The following is a 17451-nucleotide window of genomic DNA, read 5'->3' as shown; positions in this document are numbered from 1 at the left end:
GAGCTGGAGCTTTAAATAAAACAGCAAATATCATGAGACTCATGATAAAATCCCAAGTTGGCAACACTGACTCTCATTTCATTCTGAATCTACTGCAGTGCCAGTGTTTGCCAACAGCTTCTTGCCAAGGTTTTGTTATTAGACCTGATTGGACGATAAGTGACCTCCAACCTTTTCAACACCTCTACACCCTCCCTGTCTTTGCAAATAACGACATCCAGTTTTGAAATATTTCAGTAACTGATTCCTCATTCAAAAAAATAGTCCTAAATAAATTACTGAAATTACTGGTACATTACACTTGCAGTAAGGCAAGAAAAAGACAGAACAATGTTGTTTAGAGTCTACTAAGCAGCTGTAGAAAAAATTTCAATAGGCAAAGAAAATGTTTCTTCAGACTAATGCTTTGGTCTCTCAACCCTTATGTCTGCCTATAATGGAAATGGGATGGGTAAAACTAATGTTAGAGGAGGGTGGATTTTTTAAAAATTACTAGTTATCCCCACATATCTACACCAGCAACACCATCACAGGACCTAACCAGATCAGCCACACCATCACCGGTTCATTCACCTGCACGTCCACCAATGTAATATACACCATCATATGCCAGCAATGCCCCTCTGCTATGTACATCGGCCAGACTGGACAGTCTCTAAGGAAAAGGATAAATGGACACAAATCAGACATTAGGAATGGCAATATACAAAAACCTGTAGGAGAACACTTCAACCTCCCTGGCCACACAATAGCAGATTTTAAGGTGGCCATCCTACAGCAAAAAAACTTTAGGACCAGACTTCAAAGAGAAACTGCTGAGCTCCAGTTCATCTGCAAATTTAACACCATCAGTTTAGGACTAAACAAAGACTGTGAATGGCTTGCCAATTACAGAACCAGTTTCTCCTCCCTTGGTTTTCACACCTCAGCTGCTGGAACAGGACCTCATCCTCCCTGATTGATCTAACCTCGTTATCTCTAGCTTGCTTCTTGCTTGCTTATATATACACACCTGCCCCTGGAAATTTCCACTGCTTGCATCCGAAGGAGTGGGTATTCACCCACGAAAGCTCATGCTGCAAAACGTCTGTTAGTCTATAAGGTGCCACAGGATTCTTTGCTGCTTCTACAGAACCAGACTAACACGGCTACCCCTCTGATACTAGTTATCCTGCTATGTGTTGCTTGTTCAATCCCTAACTCCTCTGTGAATAGAAAGTTCTAAAATAATTCCCATGAGGAACTACTTTGAACATCTGCTATCACCATGGATGTAACTACTGTAATGAACTGCTGTGTGTAGACTATAGGCAGCATGGTGTGGAAAAGACTTTAAAGCGACTCCATCTGAGTAAGAATAAGACTTTGAAATAGAGTAAATTACCTTCCCATTATGCAGGCCTAACACCAACTAACATTAATGGGAGTAACCTACACACAGGATAATTAGTGCCCTTGGAGTTTAGACTCACAGCTATTAGGAACTCTAGCTAAAGTGTGCAAAAAGTTAGAGAAAATATTTAAATTGCTTCATTGTTTAGTTACATTGTGTCTGAAGGTGAAAAGCAAAATTCACATAGTACTAGAATAGCTGGTAATTGCCCGAATTTACTTTATATATACATATATAGTGCTAATTATATTTTCGCTAGTTATTTTGCAGTTTTCAAGCTTCCACCGGATCATTTTCTTAACGTATAAAGGGTGATACAATCTATTTCCATTCTGTTTCCTAACAGTAGGAAGAGGCATTTACCAGAGAATTCAATGTAGTAATAATATTGCTATTATTGATTTATCAGAAGTATTTATAAGGTGACCATCACTGTGGTATATAAGCACCCCTTACCCTAGTGAGAACAAAGCCAAGAATGAGGATCACATAGTCAGCCACCGTCCAAAGAGGTGACTGTGTTTTTTCTTGAGAGAACTCAAGGCAGTGATTAGCAGTCACATTAAATGTCAGAGGGTTCAAGACCCTGACATTGATGGAAAACCTGAATGAAGAGGTGCCTTAATGTGGCCAAGGTGGGACTCAGATTTATTTCTTGTAGGATCCCATACTTGAGGCATGGGCACACCACCAACAATGCCTGCCCCTGACTGCCTTGATCTACACTCTAGGAATATATCGTTGAAACTTGCTTTCTGAGAACAGTTGTCATGGTGGGGTATTGGAAAAGGTATGTGAGATAACTGGATCTGTTTGGGCAGTATAGATAAGGTAATATGTGGAGATATGCCAGTCTCCTAGAACTGGAAGGGACCTTGAAAGGTCATCAAGTCTAGCCCCCTGTCTTCACTAGCAGGACCAATTTTTGCCCCAGATTCCTAAGTAGTCCCCTCAAGGATTGAACTCACAACACTGGGTTTAGCAGGCTAATGCTCAAACCACTGAGCTATCCCTCAGTGTGACCAGCACCTGGAATTTTATTCAGAACTGAGCTGGCAGCCAGTGGAGATTACAGAGTCATAGGGTGAGAAGGGATCACAAGGGTCATCTAATCTAACCCCCTGCCAAGATGCAGGATTTGTTGTGTCTAAACCATCCAAGACAGATGGCTACCCAGCCTCCTTTTGAAAACCTCCAGCAAAGGAGATTCCCCAGCTTCCCTAGGCAGTCTGTGCCATTGTCCTACTGTTCTTACAGTTAGGAAGTTTTCCCAGAATTTAATCTAAATCTGCTATGCTGTAGTTTGAACCCGTTGCCTCTTGTCCTGCCCTCTGTGGCAAGAGAGAACAACTTTTCTTCATCTTTTTTATGCCAGCCTTTTAAGCTTTTGAAGACCCCTATCATGTCCCCCTTTAATCTCCACTTTTCCAAACTAATCATATGCAGTTCCTTCAGCCTTTGCTCATATGGCTTGCATTCCAACCCTTTGATCATCTTTGTTGCTCGCTTCTGGATTCTTTCCAGTTTCTTAACACCCTTTCTATATATTGATGACCAAAACTGAACACAGTACTCCAGCTGAGGCTTCACTAGCACCAAGTAGAGCAGTACTGTCACCTCCTGTGACTTGCGTGTTATGCCTCTGTCAAAACAACCTAAAATTGCATTTTGAAATTTTTTTTATTTTTTATTTTATTTTATTTTATTTTATTTTATTTGCAACAGCATTGCATTGCTGACTCATGTTGAGGTTGTGATCCACCACAACTCCCAGATCCTTTTCAGCAGTGCTGATGCCAAGCCAGTTATCGCTCATTCTGTATTTGTTCATTTGGTTTTTCTTCCCTAAGTGCAGCAGCTTACATTTGTCTCTGTTGAATTCCATTTTGTTGTCTACAGCCTAGTTCTGAAGCTTATCAGGATCCTTCTGAATTTTAGCTCCATCCTCCAAAGTGTTGGCAACCCTCCCAGCTTGCTTAGTGTCGTCTGCAAATTTGATCAGTATGCTCTCTATTCCTACATCCAGGTAATTAATCAAGATGTTAAATAACACTGGACCAAGAACAAATCCCTGTGGAACCCCAATTGAGACCTCCCTCCAATGTTACATCATTCCATTAATAGTTACTCTTTGTTTGGGGTTGTTTAATCAATTATGTATCCACTTAATGGCAGCTCCACCAAGCCCAGATTTCTCCAGCTTACATATCAGAATGTCATGTGGGACTGTGTCTAAAACCTTGCTGAAGTCCAGGTATATTATGTCCACTGCATTCCCCCTATCCACCAAACCAGATACCCTGTCAAAAATGGAAATCAAAATTATTTGGCATGATTTGTTCTTGGTAAATCCATACTGGCTGCCAGTGATTACCCCTTCATCCTCCGGGTATTTGCAAATTGAATGTTTTATACATTGCTTTACTAGATTCCCAGGTATTGAAGTCAGGCTGACTGGTCTATAGTTCCCTGGCTCCTCCTTTCTCCCTTTTTTAAAGATGGACACTATGTTAGCCTTCTCTAGTCTTCTGGGATCTCTCCTGTCATCCATGAGTTTGCAAATAATATTGTCAGTGGCTCTGAGATTTCTTCCGGCAATTCCTTCAGTAGCCTCAGGTGAATAGCTTCTGGCCCTGCTTATTTGAATTCATTAAAATTGGTCAGAAGATCTCTGACATGTTCTTTATTTATCTTGATCTGCATCCCTTCTCCTTTATTGTTTATGGTAACTTCACTGGTCATCTGGTCACATGTTATTTTTTGTGAGAAGACTGAAGCAAAGTAGGCATTGAGCACCTCTGCTTTCCTATCATCTTCCGTTACTAGTTCACTTTCTCCATTGAGCAGCCCACATCATCCTTGATCTTTTTTTTTGTCTGACATATCTATAGAACCCCTTCTCATTGTCTCTAACATTCCTTACCAGCTGTAACTCATTCTTTGCCTTGGCTTTCCTGATTTTCTCCCTACACATTTGTGCTATTCCCATGGATATTTCTTTGGGGAAATGCCTCTCCTTCCATTTCCTGTATGTATCCCTTTTGTTTTTTAGATAACTAAAAAGCAACTTGTGCAGCCACATTGACCTCCTGTGGTTCTTCTTATCTTTCCTCTGCATCGGAATAGCTTGATGTTGAGTCTCTAGTAATATATCTTTTAGGAACTGCCAGCCCCCTTCGACTCCTTTTCTTCCTAATTGGTCTTTCCATGGGACCTTGCCTATGATTTCTCTGAGTTGACTGAAACTCTAAAGTCCAAAGTTGTGATCATTTGGGATGGATGTAAAGAATAAAGTCTACTACCCCATCTTCCTCCACCTCTAAAGTCGTTGAGCAGGCCATCAACAACCTTTCTTCTAACTCCCTCCTGGATTCTCTCTAATCTGACTTCTGCCCTCCATGACCTCCCCAATTTTGCCCCTCCCTGCTGATCCGCTTTTATCTCTCGTTGCATTGCTCGCTGCCCGCTTTGTTTTGCCAGCACTAGTTAGAATGAGGGCCTGATGGGGATGACTGATATTTGTGTACTTCTATCTCCAAACTTTGTGTGCTTTGCTTCTCTGACAGAAAGCTCTTTGGGGCAGGGATTGTGCCTACTTGTTGATGTGAACAGTACCTAGCTTTGTAAGTGCTCCAGGATACTCAACTACATAAATAACAACTATAATAGTGGGATTTCTCTACCTTTTTTAATAGCATGGAATGAAATTTTTAATACATTGTTAAATTGGGAAGTTATGACACTGACATTAGCAGAATCCAGATGCTGTGAGGCTCCAGAACTGTCCCTTTGGCATCCTGCCTGGATAGAACCAATCCTTTAGTTATTACTCTGTTCTGGTCAGTGCCACTGACTCAATATTATCAATTACAACTGAGACATTGGCTGAAGTCTTGAGGGCTTACTAAATCCTCCAAAAGTGTAAGACTCATGCAATGTCTGAAGGTAGGCAAGTATGCATGTAAGGATCGGCTTCATAATAAGCTTGAGATTCAAAGCAGGGAAATGCTATAAGAAAAACTTAAAAACAAAAACCACTTAGAAAAACCTCTATAGAGAGACACAGAGAAACTCTGGGCTCTCAAGCCCAACCATTTTTTTCCTCAGGAAAATATTGTTTCCACAAACTCTTAAGAAAAACTGCTATCTGTCCATTTTAAATGGAACCGCCACGAGTGAGCCAGACGCTAGACACTTGTATCAGTAAGCAATTCAAGACAAAGAAGGGAACAGTCTTACAGAAGAAAGGGACATCATCAAAAGGTGGACAAACTACTGCTCTGATCTATACAACTACTAGACAAATGGAGATCCTAGTGTCTTAGACAGCCCAGATTCAACAGAGGAGGATGACTTTCCAATACTACGTGAAGAAGTGGAGTCAGCATTGAAATCACTCAAGAATGGAAAGGCTATAGGTATTGACAACATCCCAGCCGAACTGATGAAATTTGGAGGAGAAATAGTAATAGATGTACTCACCAAGATCTGCAACAAGATCTGGCAGACTGGTGAGTGGCCCTCCACATGGACACAGTCACTAATCATCACTCTGCCAAAGAAAGGCAACCTGCAATTGTGTCAAAATTACCGGACTATAAACTTACTTAGCCATCTGTAGACGGGCTGACTCACCCCTGCGGCGCCTCCTGCTGGTGACTCCAGGAATTAGCTCTATTCCAGCGCTGGAGCGCCCTCTGCAGGCTGGTGATCCACCTGTTCTCAGGCCCCTGTGTCCCTCCCTGGACCCGGTGCCCTTTTACATGGGGTGCTGCCCCCTAGCAGTAACCCCTTTCTCTTAGGGTCTCCCCTCCTCAGGAACCCTCAACCTCTATCCCCACCTTGCCTCAGTATTGGCTACTGCCAGTCATTGTCTAGCCCCACACTCTGGGGCAGACTGCAGTATCAGCCTATTCATCACAGGCAAAGGGGTTTGGACCTGCTGCCTTGGCCTACCCCTGGGCTGCCCTCTGCAACCCCTAGTACCTGTTGGCCCTCTGCTAGGCCGCAGCCTGGGGCTTTCCAGGCTGGAGCTCCCCAGCTCCTCAGCCTTTCCCCAGCCCTGCTTCACTCAGGTATCCAGTCTCTAGCTCCCTGCAGCCAGGCCCTTCTCTCGCTCTGAAGGCAGAGAGAGACTGTCTGAGCTTCTGGCATCCCTGGCCTTTTATAGGGGCCAGCTGTGGCCTGACTGGGTGTGGCCTCACCTGCAGCCAATTCCTCAATCAACCCAGCCTTGAGAGCAGCCGCTCTCAAGCCCTGCCAGGCTGCTTTTAAACCCCTCACAGCAGGAGCAGGGTTTCCTATTGAACAGATGGAAGCCACAAGTGGAGAATATCATTGCTGAAGAACAGGCTGGCTTTTGTGGTGGAAGAAGTACCACAGAACAGATTTTCAACCTTTGTGTTCTATGTGAGAAGTACTTACAACACCAGCAGGACATCTACACGTCTTTGTTGACTTCAAGAAGGCATTTGACAGAGTATGGCATGAAGCTCTCTGGGCAACCATAAAGAAGTACAATGTTGATTGTAAACTTATTCTTACCATTAAACTACTGTATGCCTGACTTCAGTTCACTGATGACATTGATGGCCTGGCAGGCAGTGAAGGTGAATTTGCCAACCTTGTGAAACGATTGGATGAAACCTCTTCAAAATATGGCACGGAAATTAGTGCAGAGAAAACCAAGCTGATGACAAACAAATATGATGGGATCAGCTCACATATCACTGTCAGTGGCAAGAGCTGGAGACAGTGAAACAGTTCAAATATTTTTGGGCAATCATCACTGATGAAGGATCCAAGGCAGAAATTCAGGCAAGAACTGCGCAAACAACAGCAGCAGTGGCAATACTAAAGCCAATTTGGAGGAATAAGAACATCTCCTTGGAAAACAAACTGAAACTGCTGCATGCACTGGTCATCCCCATTTTTCTGTATGTGTGCGAGACATGGACTCTTATGACAGAACTTGAATGGAAAATCCAGGTAGTAGAGAGGAGATACTTCCCTAAAATCCTGAGCATCTCCTACTTCGACCACATCACCAATGAAGAGGTCTGAAACATCATTATCCAACGTGCTAGGTCATATGAAGACCTCCTGATGACTGTAAAGAAGTGCAAGCTGAAGTGTTATGGCCATGTAAGAAGATCATCTGGCCTATCCAAGATCATCCTCCAACGGACAGTACAGGGGAAGAGAAGAAGAGGTAGAGAGAAGAAGAGATGGATTGACAACATAAAAGAGTGTACAGAAATGGACTTCACGGAGATTCAAGCACTGACACACAATCGTCAGGGGTGGAGACAATTGGTTGATTGCTCATCAATGCAATGGCGCCCCAATGACCAATGCGGTTATGGGAATGGTGATGATGATGAATGAGCAACGTAAGACCAAAGTATACAGTTGGTTGGTTGAAATTTCCCAAATTTCAATGTTCATAAAAAATTCAGTTTTCAATGGGGAAAAAAACCCCAAATTTTTCACTGAAAATTGTTGTGGTTTTCAACCATCTCTAATTATTGGAAATGACCAGTGAAGAGACAGTATGAATACAAAGTGGACATGGTGTCACAGGATATGGCTCATTACACATGGACTCCATTGGCTATTATTACAATTTGGTAAGTCAAGTGTAATCGAAATAGCATACCAACTAAAATAATAATCATAAACTAATACAACCTGTTCATAAAACACACAAGTAGAGACATATGGCATAGATGTCAGGATAGTTGACCTGATCCCCTAAAAGGTAAGAGGATTATTCTTTTTCTTACTGGACATGAGAGGACCTTTCCTCTTATCCCATTACTGCTTACTTTGCTTAAGAGCCTTCAGTGAGGGACCTTATTAAAGTCTTTCTGCAAGTCCAAGTACATTATATCCACTGGATCACCCTTGTCCGCATGCTTGTTGACACTCTCAAAGAATTCTTACAGATTGGTCATCCTAGTCGACATTCTTAGCTGCTGCACCATGACAGCACACTGAACCACCACTCCTGACCAACAACCTTAATGCTAAAGGCCTACAGATCCACAGCAGCCATACCTCAGGCACATGATTGGTTGGACAGACAGCATTCTCATTGGATACATGGACTATATAGAGACTCCAACAGGAAGAGGAAGCTATCTGAGCAACAGACCATTTCTTGGTTGCTACCTAGACGGACTTGCCTGACCCTGCCCTGCTGCCTCACCCAAACCTGCCCTGCTACCTTGCCTGACCTCGTCTCCCTAACCCACTGCCCTGGCCCCTTGGGTTGGATCTTCCAGCTACTGACCCCTTTTAGACCATTGCCCTGAATTGCCTCTGATAGTGATTGACCTCCTGGCTCCCTGGAGTTGCCCTCTAGCCTGCCTTGGCCACCGGCCATTACTTATTAGGCTGTGTCTACACTGCCACTTTCAGCCCCAAAACATTAGTTGTTCAGGGGTGTGAAAAAACACCCCCCCGAGCGACTGAAGTTTTAGCACTGAAAAGTGCCAGTATAGATAGTGCTTTATCGCCGGGAGCTGCACTCCCAGCAATAAAGCTACCACTGCTCGTTCAGGGTGGTTTTATCACTCTCCCGGTGATAAAGTGTGACTACACTGCCCAAATCATAGTGCTGCCACGGCTGCACTGTAATGGGGGCAGTGTAGACATACAAAGTTTTGATTTGCGTGTGACACACCACGTAATAAAGGTAAAAAAATATAAAGTAATTTGTGTGCCCCATAGAAGTGCTGGTAGGAGACAGAGCTTTATTTTCTGATCCCAATCAATCCTGAGATGGATTGTAAAATGTTAGTATTCTCTGTTCTATGTCAGTATTGTCTTACTGCAGTGGCTATTGCTACAAATCCTAGCCTTTCCAAGATTTTGCAGTGAAAAAGAGGTGAAGCAGTAATAGTCCTTTTTGCTGATGTTTCTGGAAAAGGATCTTTCCTCATATTAAGTGTTCTTTCTGAAGATAAATCCCTTTTAGAGTCCGCACGTTGTTTTGTAAGGAAACTCTCAAAGTTGATTGTCTGTAGATAAAAAGGGTGTTTTCCTATTAATTAATTTGGAAGAGTTATTAAGATTCAATTTTAAGAATTCCTGTCACCTTTTCAGAAATGATCTGAGTTGCTTTAATTTAAGTCCGGTAACAAGAGACCATTTATTGTTAAAATTGTGGGATTAATTTACAGTTGTTCTAGTACACCAAATTCAGTGTTATTTCTGTTATTAAAAAGTTAAATGGGTGGGTACTTTCAGTATGTAAATTACAAGTGATTATTTTGTTGCGTTGCAATTGCATTCTTTAGCTAAAGAAATGAAGGACCTTACCAGCTGTGCCTTCCCAACTTATCCGCTCTTGCTTATTCTGCCCTCTTCCCCAATACTCTGCTCCAACAATAATGCTCAATAATAAAACTACGGGTTTGTCTACATCTACTTTCCTGGTGCCCCTTACACTTGAATGCTCGCCCCAAATCATAGAATATTAGGGTTGGAAAAGACCTCAGGAGGTCATCTAATCCAATCCCCTGCTTAAAGCAGGACCAACACCAACTAAATCATCGCAGCCAGGGCTTTGTCAAGCCGGGCCTTAAAAACCTCTAAGGATGGAGATTACACCACCTCCCTAGGTAATCCATTACAGTGCTTCACCACCCTCCTAGTGAAATAATGTTTCCTGATATCCAACCTAGACCTCCCACACTGCAACTTGAGACCATTGATTCTTGTTCTGTCATCTGCCACCACTGAGAACAGCCTAGCTCCATACTCTTTGGGATCGCCCTTCAGGTAGTTGAAGGCTACTATCAAATCTCCCCTCGCTCTTCTCTTCTGTAACCCCAGTTCCCTCAGCCTCTCCTTGTAAGTCATGTGCCCCAGCCCCCTAATCATTTCCATTGCCCTCCACTGGACTCTCTCCAATTTGTCCACATCCCTTCTGTAGTGAGGGGACCAAAACTGGACGCAGTACTCCAGGTGTGGCTTCACCAGTGGCGAATAGAGGGGAATAATCACTTCCCTGGATCTGCTGGCAATGCTCCAACTAATACAGCCCAATATGCCATTGGCCTTCTTTGCAACAAGAGCATTCTTCTGACTCATATCCAGCTTCTCGTCCACTGTAATCCCTAGGTTCTTTTCTGCAGAACTGCTGCTTAGCCAGTCGGTCCCAGCCTGTAGCAATGCATGGGATTCTTCCTTCTTAAGTGCAGGACTCTGCACTTGTCCTTGTTGAACCTCATCAGATTTCTTTTGACCCAATCCTCCAATTTGTCTCATGACTCGCTGATAACATGAAGCCTACAAGTAGTTATCTATTATTCATGGCTTGGTAAAGGACTGGGGGTAACAAGACAAAATCCCTCACCAAAGGCTCTTAAGCAAAGTAAGCTGTCATGGGATAAGAGGTAAGGTCCTCTCATGGATCAATAACTGGTTAAAAGGTACGAAACAAAGGGTAAGAATAAATGGTGAGTTTTCAGAGTGGAGAGAGATAAATAGTGGTGTCCCCCAGGGGCCTGTACTGGGACCAGTGCTGTTCAACATATTCATAAATTATCTGGAAATAGGGGTAAACAGTGAGGTGGCAAAATTTGCAGATGATACAAAACTACTCAAGATAGTTAAATCCCAAGCAGACTGCAAAAAGCTACAAAAGGATCTCACAAAACTGGGTGACTGGGCAACAAAATGGTAATTGAAATTCAATGTTGATAAATGCAAAGTAATGCACATTGGAAAATATAATCCCAACTATACATATAAAATGATGGGGTCTAAATTAGCTGTTACCACTCAAGAAAGAGATCTTGGAGTCATTGTGGATAGTTCTCTGAAAACATACACTCAATGTTCAGCGGCAGTCAAAAAAGCAAACAGAATGTTGGGAATTGCTAAGAAAGGGATAGATAATAAGACAGAAAATATCATATTACCTCTATATAAATCTATGGTATGCCCACATCTTTGATGCTGTGTGCAGATGTGGTCGCCCCATCTCAAAAAAGATATATTGGAATTAGAAAAGGTTCAGAAAAGGGCAACAAAAATTATTAGGGGTATGGAATGGCTGCCGTATGAGGAGAGATTAATAAGACTCGGACTTTTCAGTTTGGAAAAGAGATGATTAAGGGGGGGGATAGGACAGAGGTCTATAAAATCATGACTGGTGTGGAGAAAGTAAATAAGGAAGTGTTATTTACTCCTTCTCATAACACAAGAACTAGGGGTCCCCAAATGAAATTAATAGGCAGTGGGTTTAAAATAAATGAAAGGAAGTATTTCTTCACACAACACACAGTCAGCCGGTAGAACTCCTTGCCAGAGGATGTTGTGAAGGCCAAGACTATAACAGGATTCAAAAAAGAACTAGATAATTTCATGGAGGATAGGTCCATCAATGGCTATTAGCCAGGATGGGCAGGGATGGTGTCCCTAGCGTCTGTTTGCCAGAAGCTGGGAATGGGGGACAGGGGATGGATCACTTGATGATCACCTGTTCTGTTCATTCCTTCTGGGGCACCTGGCATTGGCCACTGGCAGAAGACAGGATACTGGGCTAGATGGATCTTTGGTCTGACCCAGTAGGGCCAGACTTATGTTCTCGTGTTCTTAACAATTTTTAAAATGATTTAGACCCCTCAAGGTATCCTGTGTAATTCATGATCTTACTACTGTTACCCTCATGTTCTCTCCCCCATTTCCTCTTATTGTCTGTGACATTCATCTGTTGTGCCTTGTCTTCAATTAGTTTGTAAGCACTTTGGGACCTGGATCGTGTCTTTCTATGTATTTGTCCAATGCCTAGAACAATGAGGCACCAGCCCTGATTGGGACTTCTTGGTACTATTGAATTACAAATAATAATTGAATATTGAGATTCTGCTAAGTGTTCACGAGTATTATAAGTGCTCATGTTTCTAAAAAAACAGAAAGTATGTTGTTTCCTATGATAAAGAGTCACTTGTAACTGTTCAAACAGTGTGTGTTACTTGATCCTTGCCCAAGAGTTATTCTTAAAATGTTGAAGGTGATAATATACAGCTCAGAATAAAATGTTTAGGCCTGTGGGGTTAGCTGTCCGGGTCAGGTAGCTAAAGATTAATGCAAACTTCACAAGCCTCCTTGTAACTAGCTTCTAATAACTTCGATGCGGATAGCAAATACTCTATAGCATTGCTTATACCTGTCACGTGAATTGGCAACCAGTTTTGTCACTTGCAGGTGATTCTTACAATGTTTAATGGGCTCTTGTTCAGCCCACTTGCCAAACAGCAGTCAGCAGCATTGCACACTAGGCCTCAAATCCTCTCCCAGGCACCCAGCTCCAATAAATGGGCTGAGCATATTCCCCGGAGAAAGGAGGGGAAGGAGTATTCCACCAGGGCCACATGTCTACACAGCCGACAGCAGTGAGCCTCTGGCTTGTGGCTTATGGCTCAGGCTGGAGCTTGAGCTCCGAAGACCAGGGCAGGCGTGGGCTTCAGAGTCCAAGCTCCAACCTGAGCTGCAACTTCAAAGCAATGTCTACACAGCCATTTGTATCGCAGTTGTGTGAGCCTGAGTCTGTCGACCTGGGCTCAGAGGCTTGCTGTCACTGGCTGTGTCGACACACCCGCTGGCAGTGGAAATATCCACAGCTGTTATTCCGGCCAGGATAGGCTGTGAGGTCCTAGCACCTGAACTCCATCAGAGATAACAAGCCAACAGCTGTACAGACCCAGTCCCTTCCATCTGTGCAACAGCTTTCGGGGATTTCTCTTGGAGCTGGGTTACGTGATGCACAGGAGATGCACATTCTTCCCACTGCCTCCCCAAAGCAGTGGAAAAGTACAGGTTCTGTTGCCTTAGTGTCCCTTCTGTACCTAACAGAGTGGGAGGTTATCCACTGGTTAAAGTTTCTGTGTGGAAGTCAAGGTTAACCCAGTGGTGGTGCATAGCACTGTGTAATGACTCTAGCTAACCATAAAGTGATGTCTGCTGGGCAGCATGAATATACTAGTTTATACATTTAGTAGCCTCGGTACACTGAAAAGAAGTGCAAAACTGCAACATTTGGAAGTTTGGTTCAGGCCTCTCTCTGAATTAGAGGAGCAAATTTAGAAAAATACTTTCTATTGGACTGGAGGTTTGTGTTTGCTTAGCCTATTTTTCTCAGATGTAGTTATTTGGTTGTTATGAAAAAAGCTTCTGTCCTCTTAGTTGCCCATTAGACTCCTCACAACAATTTCTTGAGGGTAAATTTTATCATGGAAGAATGATTACATGCTTTTCAAAACAATTTAATATGATATAGCAATTCTGAGGCTGCAGCTAAATCTTCCAGAGAGATGCTGTGGAGGAGCCAAATTAGATGCAACAATGAACGTATAGGTGTATTTTAATGACTACACTATATTTGCAATAATGTATTTGTATTGTTTGCAAAATAATAGAAATTAATTGGGTCAAAGAAAGGTTTGTCTTGTCAAAAGTAAAGTATTTTTATTGCTAATGATGTATTGAGATCGCCTGTTCAGACAGCAAACTAGTTTGACAAAGATTTTGAGTCATGTTATGTGAGATTACACAGGATACAAGGGACTCTTTATGCAGCAAGGTCTGTTCAAGAGAGGCCTGAAGTGGTGTTAATATATAATTAAGTGGTGGTGGTGTTAATATATTAAGTGGTGTTAAGTTAAGTGGTGTTAATATATAATTTCTTATCCTCTGGAAAGTAGCCATATTGTTACTGTCGATGGCAAGTAAAATTCTGTAATATCAAGCTTGAAATCATTTAATCAGGTTTGTGCTCCTATTACAAAATGCGGATAGAATTTTGGAGGGTTTTTTTTAATTGCAGCTATTTCATAGTGATATCACAGTCCAATAATAAAGATAGGACTGCATCATACTTTGCTAAGCCAAATGACCATTGTTGTTGCCAAGTATAAGAACGGTCAAGAGTAAAGTTCTTCTCTAGGACGTTAACAGTATCCCTGAAATAACAGCTGTCACACTTCCCTATGTGTATTTATGCTCAGATAATTTGTTTAAATAGTGTTCTTGGTATATGCTTTATAACCTTCCACATTTTGCTATACAAATTTAGGCTTATATTGCAGACTGTGCAATTCATTTGGCAAATGTAATTTCCATCCCTGCATACTAATCGATTTCTTCACAAACACCTGCTATCAGTTATGATAATAAAAATGCCATTCTAAATTGAAAAGGGGCCAAATGGAGCTTCCTAAGGAAATGACTTCAGTATCTTTCAATGCAGCTAATGTAGTAAAGTTCTTGTAGTGCCAAGTCTGGTTGTCGTTGGGGTTTTGTGGTTTTTTTTTTGTTGAGCATTTGCATTTTATATAATTTTGCTCTATTACATCATTTCTCTGTCTAAATGATTCCTTGTAACCGGAGAATTCGCAGGGAGGCAGGAGTGGAGTTTCCACATTTCCTCTCTCTTGGGACCAAATCCAAAAAGCTTTACTTAGGCAAAACTCCCTAGCATAACAGGGCCTTAATCCTGACTGGAACCTCTGGGTGCTACCATAGTATAAATATTAAACAGTCACATCAGTTTCTATAACATTGCTGGGCAAATGCTGTGAAGTCAATAAAGTTTTGCCAATTTAAGAACTTAAGAATTTTGCCTTTACGCTGGATGTCAGTTTCTCACCTAAAATCTATGTCTAATTTTAGCAGCCAGTCTATGAAGAGTGATTGAAATTTAGAGCAACAATTTATGGCCTCGTCTCACTAACCTCTTGTTGACTATGCCTCCATCAAATGCTAATGTACACAGAACAAAACTGTTTTCAGCACCATTATGCCTTCCCACACTCAGAAATTTCGTGCCTGTTTTCAGAAACAGTGAATCTCTAGTGGAGGTCAGCAGACATTTTTACCTCCATATGTGACTCAGTGGTAGAATGCATACATCTCAGCTCCACTGCAGCTTATGCTATCAGTTGTACAAGTATGACTGCACCATTGCTGAGACACAGGTAAGAAACTGTCAAGAGTAGATACTGCCCTTGTAGAAAAAAAATGAATGATTTCCATGTTACATCAGGGCTCTAGCACACTTTTAGAATCAGTGTCAAAAATTCATTCACAGCTAAACTGTTTTCAACACTAGTTTGAGGTGGTGGGGTAGGAAGAGAATCATTGCTGACATCTGTTGTCAGTAATAGGTCATTTTCTGAAGTCTCTCTTAGGACATTTCTCTTGGGCAGTGGTTCTCAACCTCTGTCCTTACCGTCAGCATTCTTCTCCCAACCTTTACACATCTGGCCACATCTGTCCTCCCATTTAGCAATATCAGAAAGGCAAGGTTGTCATGACCCCTTAACACGTATCTGCAATTGCCATGCGTATCCCAACCTCCACGTCAAGAAATCCTGCTTTAGGATATTTATATAAGGCCTTGTCTGCACTAAAGAACTGAACCATTTGTTACTGAACCAGATTAAGTGTAAAGAATTAAGTGTCTCCACACTAGTCATACCAAATTGGTTTGTTTTGCCCCATATCCACACTTGTGCTGTCCTGAACTATTTCATTTGCAATTCCTTTTGTCTCACAATTCACAACTAGCTCCCAGAAGTAGTGCATCCTGGGAGATGTCACAAGGCCACTTAGGGCTTGACTAAACAGAAACGCTCAGGGAAGTGAATTAAGATAAATCGAATTTAGGACATTTTGATTCAGAATAAAACTTTTCCACATAGGAATTAAATGCAATTTAACTAACTCACTTTAATTTGGATGAACTTTCCTGAGTGTCCCCCTTTAGACAAGCCCTTAGTGTACTGTGGGGCATTAATAGGGAGGACTAGTTGAACCATTTCAGCTTGTCTGTGTTCACTCTGGCACTAAACCAGTTGAAATTGAACCAATGAAGCTGTGAGAGTTTATTAGTCCTGCTATTTCTAATGAGCTACTAGACTCTTTGTAAACCATTAGCAGACCGTTTGAGATGTTCCTCTGTGTGGTGGACTCTCCAGACCCAGAGTGGCAACTCAGACTTGAGCTGCATCCACACTACAAAATGCCTGGGCTCTGACCCACATAACAGCGGGACTCAGGCTCTGACGCTCCCTCCAGCAGGGTTCATAGACCCCAGCCAAGAGGATTTCCTGACCCAAGTCAGACTCATTTCTGTGTGGATGGAAGGGGCGCTGGGGCATGAACCTGAGTCAGAGTTTGGGCTTAGTGTGCTGTGTAGAACCCAAAATGCTCTACAAATGTTCTTAAGGCTTTAACCAGTTTAATTTTCTCTAGACCAACCTAAGAGTGGAGTGTTTACCTTGTATATATTTATGCTGCATCCCCTTTTGTCTGAACAATGCCCTCTATGTTATCTGCCAGCAAATGAGTCATCATATTGATCTTTTATTTATTTTTTTGGCATGTTCATTTTCTCATAGCTCTAACAGCCCAAGCTTATGCACTGAAGGAAGAGAATGACAGCCTCAGATGGCAGCTGGATGCTTACAGAAATGAAGTGGAGCTTCTAAAACAAGAGAAAGGACAACTCTTTCGGACCGAAGAAAGTCTCACAAAGGACCAACAGTTGAAATTCCTGCAGCAGACAATGCAAGGCATGCAGCAGGTACGATGAGTCAATTTTTAATGTCTTTTCTCAATAATGTATATGCAAAAGGGGCATTTTTGGTTAGGAAAAAAGCACTGCACATTTTTGCACCGCTAAAATCAGTTTTTGTAAGATGCTAAGGGACCTGACCGTGATTTCTTTGCATACTCAAATGCCTGTTGATTTCTGCAGGCTGTTTTGGGTGTATAAGGATGGCAGCATCAGGCCACAGGGATTAAAGACCTGCTGACAAAGGGGATGTCTACACTGCGGTCAGAGGTGTGATTGCAGCATGGGTTGGCCTAGCTCTGCAAGAAGGTAGCAGGTTTAAGAAGCCTTTTCCAACCTACCATGGCCAGTGCCCCAAAGGTAGCAGGTCAGGTATGGATCATAGCCCCACCATCCTTAAACAGCATCAGAGCTGTGCAGTGCGCACAGGGGAGAGAACACACAGTACTATTGCAAAGGCTGTAGCAAG

General features: G+C 42.4%; 1 protein-coding gene across 9 annotated transcripts in view; it reads left to right on the top strand.

Annotated features, from left to right (window-relative positions):
• ENOX1 (ecto-NOX disulfide-thiol exchanger 1) overlaps positions 1–17451 on the top strand; it is a 495678-nt gene that overhangs the window by 419779 nt on the left and 58448 nt on the right. For all 9 annotated transcript variants that reach the window (XM_045012813.1, XM_045012820.1, XM_045012827.1 and 6 more), the window contains one exon: positions 16807–16991. In XM_045012813.1, the coding sequence (XP_044868748.1) occupies positions 16807–16991 (185 nt within the window). The remainder of the gene's footprint in view (positions 1–16806; positions 16992–17451) is intronic.

This window comes from Mauremys mutica, chromosome 1 (genome assembly GCF_020497125.1).
Source record: "Mauremys mutica isolate MM-2020 ecotype Southern chromosome 1, ASM2049712v1, whole genome shotgun sequence".
Taxonomy (NCBI): Eukaryota; Metazoa; Chordata; order Testudines; family Geoemydidae; genus Mauremys; species Mauremys mutica.
The sequence above is the reverse complement of the archived record's forward strand: the minus strand, read 5'-3'. Positions and strand labels throughout refer to the sequence as shown.